Raw genomic sequence first — 7,525 nt, 5'->3', positions numbered from 1 at the left:
GTAAGACTAACTGGCCTATAGTTTCCCGGGTCCTCCTTCTTCCCCTTTTTGAAGATGGGAACCATGTTGGCCCTCTTCCAGTCCTCTGGCACCGCACCAGAGCACCATGAGTGCTCGTAAAGCTGCGCCAGGAGTCCTGCAATGACCTCCGCCAATTTTTTTAGTACTCTAGGGTGGAGATTGTCTGGACCGGCTGACTTGAACACGTCCAGTTCCTCTAGAAGCTCCTTAACTAGTTCCTCACTAACCCTTGGCCCAGGTGTGCCTCCCCTGGGGCCTGAGGGGAGCCCAGCAGGGAGGTGGCTGTTCCGGTCCCTGCTTAGGAAGATGGAGGCAAAGAAATTGTTAAATATGTTTTTTTACATAATGCTTTAATGCACAGTAAAATTAGGCTACTGCACATTAAAGTGCACATGTAGACGCACCCACTGTGGCCATCTTACACAGAATTTAGCATCTATTTTAAGTACTGCTTAAATTAACACACACTTTAAAAATCTCTTATCCAAAAATCCAGAAATCACTCCTATTCAATGAGTCAAAGTAATGGAGGTAAAAAAAAAAAATCAGATTCATTTTTAGCTAAGACAGACAGAATATTAGTATTACAGGTAAAAAAAAAGACCCATGATATTTGTACAAATCTCCACATGATGAATGACTGAACTTTATGTGGTAAAATTAAATGCTTATATTTTCTACAACATAAAATAAAAATGTTAATAGACATACTTAGCACATGTAAAGACCGTGCCTCTTATACTTATTGCAAATATTCACAGAAGTCACTTAAATTATACCTAATCAAATGTACTTTGGATATTCTGTCACATACCTCCTCAAAGGATTTTTTTAAAATCTACAACCACAGGTTTCCCCCTTATTGAGGAGGATCTCAAAAGCAATGTTATATTGGGCAAAACAACCATGTACAGTATTTTTTGCAGGTGCACTCCACTGCAGATGGATTGTACTTCATGTTTGGGAAAATCGAAGCAAAATGAGGCAGTGTGGTGAAATCTTCTATTACATATAGGTGTAAATCACACTTCAAAATTTAGTTTGGAGGCATTTCTAATGCCAAGAACTATGCTCATTCTCGCACAGCATACTACCTCCCCATGGTGTAACAGTTACTGTGTATGGTTCTGTGCCTGCTCATTCATCACACAACCTTACTTTCAGGAGGAAGGTGAGCTGTTTCTTCTGTTCCTCAAGACGGGTGCTGGCTAATGTCCAGCGCTCCTGAATTTCTGAGAGTTCTGTCTGCAGAGTAGCTTCTGCTCCACTGTCAGCACAGAGCAGGAGCTGCTTTCCAGCTTCCACAGTTAGAATGTAGCTTCCTTGTTGTCGCAGAAGGACTTTCTCTTTAAGCTGTAAAGAACAATTGCTTTTCGTTAGCATCTTCTTCCCAGTAAATGATTGTGTATAAGTGACCCTATATCAAGAACTGATAAAATGTTCCAAGAGACAACTTAGGCTATGCACTATGGGCTACCACCCCAAAAGCTTGAAGCTACCCTTATTACAAGTCCTTCAGTAATTACTAGTCAGAGAGTTCTTCCTTGGTGAGAACTAAGAAAACGGACTTTTCTACCCATGTTGCTCATGACCTCTTTAGGACAAAGCCTTTTCTTTACTGCCTCCTACACAAATGCCTCAACCCTTTATTTCTCATCTTTGATATGTGCATACTCTAAGGAGGTAAATAGATTTCTCTGACTTGGCAGGAAGGAAGGCAACATGAGAGTTCAAGGTCTTCCTAACATTATTTTGCCTGGAGCATTTACTTAAGAATAACCATTTATTAGTTAAATAGCAACCATATAGGACTACAAATGCTAGTGAGAGATAGTGAACACATTTTAAAAATAACTGGAAGGAACAGGCCCAATCAGGTGTCCTGTGCATATTTTGTCATTCATTTACTCAAGGTATTTTTTAAAGACTAGAAGTCCAGGTTTCTCTCTCTTTGAGAAGTGTTACACAGGATATGTTCTTTTGTGAAAAAACAGCCACGTACAGTATTTCTGCAAGTGGATTCCACTGATTTTTGACTACTGTTATTCTGTATCAAACACGCTTTAAAAATGAACAAAACTTCTTTCAATTAAAACAATTAAATAAAAGAAAAGGAACGGTTCCCACCCCTTTCACCACCCAAAACAACCTGGACCTACCTGTACTTCATCCAGCAGCATCCTGGCTTGCTGCAGTGGGATAGGAACACTGCCCAGCCCACTCACGGGCTGATAGGACGCTTCCACAAGCCATTTTCGCAGTTTCTCTGACATCTCCCTATAACGCTGCCATTGACGGATCTGACTGTCAATGATGCCCCTCCTCTGTTGTGCCCTGCGAATCACTCCCTGCCACTGGTTACTGAGCAGGGTCAATTTCACATTAAATTCATCCCTATTGACAGAAAAACAGAAATACAAAGTGAGAATTGTATTTTTAACTTATTTCTTCAGTGGATGAAAAGCTGAAAAAATACATTTCTTGAGAGCTGATAATGAAGCCCATGGATAAAGGAATGAATGGCTATAGCACATGGCAGTTAACCTTCAACTAGGTTCTATAATCCCACATTTCAAACCAAAACCCAAGAGCTGAAAAAACAGAATTCTCGTATCAATGAAAAAAGTTTTAATTCAAATCAAAATATTTTGTCAAAATTATTGGTGCACACAGTGCAAGCTCACAGTATTCTCTCAGACAAACCTAGCTATGGAAAATGCCTAATACTGACTTTGAAATAAGAGGGAGAACTAATGACAGTTCAGAGAAAATTCTGATGTGTAGTACAATTTACATTAGGGTTATGTTATCTATAGGAAACTTCGCAGCAATCCTTATACAGTACTATGAAGGTGTGTATTTTGGGTTTTTTCCCCACTAGTTTGATCATCAATATTTAAAATCAACTCTCTGGACCAGATGCTGGTTTCTCCTCCATCCATTTGTGCTGTAAAAGCCAGTAGGGAGGGTTTCCTGGCAGGGAGTTATCCCCATGGGTGTTTATACACATGCTTTGGGATGCAGGAGGGAAGGGGGTGCAAATGAGCTTTAGTTAAAGTACCCCTGCCACCATTTTTCAGCATGGGGACTGTGACAGGAGTATCGCTACTGGAGCTTTTCTATTGGTGACTTCGCACTCCTGTTATGTGCCAACTGCCTGCTTACTTGTCTGCCATGCCTTGATCTTAATTGATTTATTGATGTAGTTAGCAGGAGGCTGCCCACTTTATGCACCCCAGTGCCAGGGGGCACTATCTGTGGCTCCTTTTCCTTCCCTACATCACAGCCCAAGCCTTGCAAATGGTACTGATGTGGTTTTAACCTGGGCCCTGCTGTGACTTGGCCCTCTCCTTTCCCTCCTTGGGGCTTCGCACTGCCCCCTTGCTCCAGGGTTGGGGTCAGCGCACCCCAAAATGCTGCACTCTCTCTGGTACCAGGGTCCCCACACTACCATGGAGCCCCTATGAGGTCTCCAACCCCTAATAGCCTCACCTGGTCCTCCAGTTAAAACAGCGAACACAAAAACACAAAGCCCCTGGGCTATAACATAAAAAGCTAGACTGTCCGGCCAAACAACTTTCAATCCCTACCGGGAAAGCACTGCAACTCACAGCAGCAACCAGGGGCTGCTCACGCAGTCAAGGTTCTCTCCTTTGTCTGCACTGGCCAAGCTCCTCCTCCCTTGACTGCCAGAGGGGAACTGCCCTCGTGGCCTCCCACCTGGGCTTATATGGGCCAGGCCTTGCCCCTTCCTGTCACCTGACTCCCCAGCAGTTGTCCTGGCAACCAGCACCTGTTACTCTGGCTGCCCTGGTAACTGGCAGCTGGGCCTCCCTCTTCTTGCCACTAGGGGTCTCTCCCAAGCTATTTTCTGCACTCAGGCGCACTCTGCAACAGGGATGCTGATACACGTGACACTGAAGTCTGCTGGAGTGCGGTAATTACTAGGCCTGTGTGAAGCAACAAGTATTGCATTTGGATTCAGATTCGGCCAATTCAGAGGGGCAGTGATTTGATTCAGCAATTTGAATCACTGTCCCGGTTCGGTTTGGCCGAATCAGATCCAAAGATTCAGCTCCAATGCGGAGATTTGGCCATAGACTAAACAGGCAGCAGTCCTCGACCATGCTGGACACAGCTGCCTCCAGCCGGTAAGTCTCTTATGGTGGGTGGAGTGGGGAGGGAAGGGACATGGGGGAAGGGGTACAGATCAACGCCCCCACAGTGAGGGACTGGGACAAGCTGCCCAGCCGGGGCAAGGTGTTGTGGGACTCGGTGACAAGCATTCCCGCCACTGTACACCACTGCGTGCCACCAGTCCAGGAGAGCATGGGAGTGGGCGTGTGCCCCTGAATCTGCGCGAGGTGGGCTTGGCTGAGCTGTACTCTGGATGGATGGTGGAAGGCACTGGGAGTGGGGGCACTGCCCTGCCGCTACTTGTCCAGCCGGGGTGGGGGGGGATGCGAGATGTGGCCTGAGTAGCACTGGGAGCCCTGCAGCCCCTTGCACAGCTGGGGTGGGGGGGGTGCGATGCAGGTACAACTTGCTCCAGGCAGAAGGTGCTGGGAGTGGAGTCTATGCCTTCCCACTACTCACCCAGCTGGGATGGGGAGGTGCAGCATGGTGCCACTACATTGCCTTAGACAAGCAGCGTGCAGTGATGGAAGCCGCTCTAGCCACACTGCGCCTCCCAGACAAGCTGTGGCTTTGCCCCAACTGGGCAAGCAGTGGCAGGGCATAGCAGTGGGTGCATGCACCTGGATTGGGGAGGGGCAGGTGGCACGGGGAATTTTAGGGTGGTTGCCGCTCACTCGTAGCCCCTGCTCCACTGCGCTCTATGGGGCAGGCGGAGCCAGGGCTGCGCTTTAGGCTGCAGCTGGGGCTAGCCACCTGGAGTGTAGCCCTGGCTCCATCCACACTGCGGAGTGCAGCCTGGCAGTGGGTGGATGGGGCTAGCCTTCTGGAACACAACCCAGCCCAGCCCGCCCCACACAGATCCGGGGGCACACGCCCATTCCCATGCCCTCCTGGACCGGTGGCGCATGATGGCACGCAATGGCTGAAGCCCCTCTTCCGGAGTCCTGTGCCCCACTGTCCCAGCTGAGTAGCTTGTCCCAGCCCCTGCCCCAATTCCTCCATCGTGGTGGAGGCATTGATCTGTTCCCACCAAACCCGTTTCATCCTCACTCTGCCCACCACAACAGATTTACCAGCTGGAGGCAGATGTCTCCAGCATTGTCGAGGACTGCTACCTGTTTAGGCCATGGCCAAATCTCCAAATTGGCACTGAATCTCTCTGAATTGATTTGGAGGCTTCTGATTCAATTCAGACCTTTTAATGGGTCTCCCAATTCGATTTGGAGAGTTGGCCGCCGAATCAGGCTGAATCTCCTCTGAATTGAATCGGCTACTGAAACTTCACACAGCCCTAGTAATTACCATGCTTAATTAATCGAGTCTGCTCTGACACACTCTAATTACAGTGTGTCAGAGGAGCCTTGATGCATGTGTGTAGGCACCTCAAGCGTTCAAAGCAGATATAGCTGGCTGCTGCCTCCTGCAGTAAGTGGCCCATTCTGGAGGTAGGTCAAGGTTGAAGGAGAAGGGCCTTATTATATTCCTGTTCTAACACAAACGCGGTATTATTAAGACAAGGCCAATCTGTAACTAAACCACTAAGCTAAGAGTTTCATCCATTTCCACTTCACCTCTGCTTGCCTAGCTAATTATGACAATCTCTAAGGAGTAGGCACCGTATTCCTTCTACCTTGTTTACATTCAAAATAAACTAACACATATAAAAAACAAAAACAAACAAAACCAACCTCCCTCCCTGCCACCCCAAAGGAAAAAACAAGTTCAGGGATGTCTACCTGTCATCTACTTGTCCTTGTTCTATGAGGCGTTGCCCATCAGCAATGATTGAATGTAAAATCTGCTGGCGACTGAACATCTCTGCCTGGAACAGCTATTTGAAACAGAGACACAACAGTAAAAACAAGATCCTACATTTCAGGGCCTTTATCTCTACCTATCTACACTGATAACATGAATTTTCAGTTCTCATTTAAGCTCCTTACCGTTGAATCCTGCAGCAAACAAATTCAATGAGAGTGTTGATATCAACTTCAATGGGAGGAAGAGTAAACATGCTAATTTTTTTTATTATTCTTGTGACTGTGTGTGTGTATAAACCATAAACTCATTTTCAGGATCTATAACCCGCATTTCAGACCATACCATAAGAACCAAAAGTTTCAGCAGAAACTACATTTAGACTTCTTTGGCACAAGCATGTAATTGACAGCATATTTTAAACACAAGCTAGATGCACGTAGTATCTTTATGTCAAATCCATCATGTCACTTATGTGAATCTAGTTATGATGGATTTATACCACTATATGATTACTTAATATACTTTTCAAAAGAACTCAAATACAAGAGACAAGGGATCACCTTTTGAAAGTGCCTAAGTGATGCAGGGAGCTAAATCCTATTCCCAAAAATGAATGAAGTGCTTCTAATTAGGGCTTCTGATGCTAACTCAAAAGTACTTAAGTCACTTTTTGCCTAGAGAAAAATAATGCCACGTGATTTCCTTGGGGTTTCACAAAGCTTATGTAGGTATCTGAGGCAGAGAGGGGTTTCTCACTTAATCATCTGATTAGCGCAAAAACAGCCCTGCAAGCCAGTGAATTTCAGAAAGATCATGAATAAATTGATGCAATCACAGAATTCCTACCAGTTCAGTCTTAGCCTAACAGGGTAGGAGTAGAAAAGAGTGGCTGGGATGGTCCATGGGAATAGTGGGATTTAAGAGATTGTTGTGAATAAATGTGCAATTTATAGATTTAAAAAAAAGTTAAAATTAAGAAATATTCCTGTAAAAGAAAGGTTACTTACCTTTTAAGTAATGACATGACTTTGTGATGTGCTGTGCCTGTGTGCTTGTGGGTATGCTATCGCCCTATGAATTTGAGACTAGAGATTTTGCCAGAACTGCCCATGTGAATTGCACATGTGGCTTAGCCATCCTTGTGCATTAAACAGAGGATATATAGAGTGGGGTAATAACAATGATCATTCCACCTCCTCTATTTCCACAGGGTCCAACATTTTGTAGCAGATGAATTTGAAGCAGAAAGGAAAAGCAGAGTGAAAGTGTCAGAATGATCACAGTGACGCAACATTTCAATTACCGAACTGGTAACTAACTTTTCTCTTTTGTCTTCGAACATTTGTACCCATGTGAATTCTATTATGGGAGATTATGAAGCAGTACATGAGTTAGATGGTTAGTGCTTGGAGGCCTATAGAGGAACTGGTAATAGGACTGTCCTACCAAAAGAGGTGTCCAATATAGATGCTTGCATTTCATAGATTTCATAGGCGTTAGGGCTGGAAGGGACCTCGGGAGATCAACGAGTCCAGCCCCCTGCCCAAAGGGCAGGAAGTCAGCTGGGGTCATAGGATCCCAGCAAGATAAGCATCCAATTTACTCT

At 45.4% G+C, this 7,525-nt stretch overlaps 1 protein-coding gene across 1 annotated transcript in view; it reads right to left on the bottom strand.

The window, feature by feature from the left end:
• The window catches only part of SYNE1 (spectrin repeat containing nuclear envelope protein 1), a 514,523-nt gene that overhangs the window by 60,247 nt on the left and 446,751 nt on the right, over positions 1 to 7,525 (bottom strand). Inside the window, exons 122-124 of the mRNA XM_019550064.1 lie at positions 5,895 to 5,989; positions 2,181 to 2,415; positions 1,180 to 1,374 (exon numbers count right to left, since the gene is read on the bottom strand). Coding sequence (XP_019405609.1) covers positions 1,180 to 1,374; positions 2,181 to 2,415; positions 5,895 to 5,989 — 525 coding nt within the window. The remainder of the gene's footprint in view (positions 1 to 1,179; positions 1,375 to 2,180; positions 2,416 to 5,894; positions 5,990 to 7,525) is intronic.

This window comes from Crocodylus porosus, unplaced genomic scaffold, assembly GCF_001723895.1.
Source record: "Crocodylus porosus isolate Cpor-Errol unplaced genomic scaffold, CroPor_comp1, whole genome shotgun sequence".
NCBI lineage: Eukaryota > Metazoa > Chordata > Crocodylia > Crocodylidae > Crocodylus > Crocodylus porosus.
Note: the sequence above shows the minus strand (reverse complement) of the source record. Positions and strands in the feature narration are given on the sequence as shown.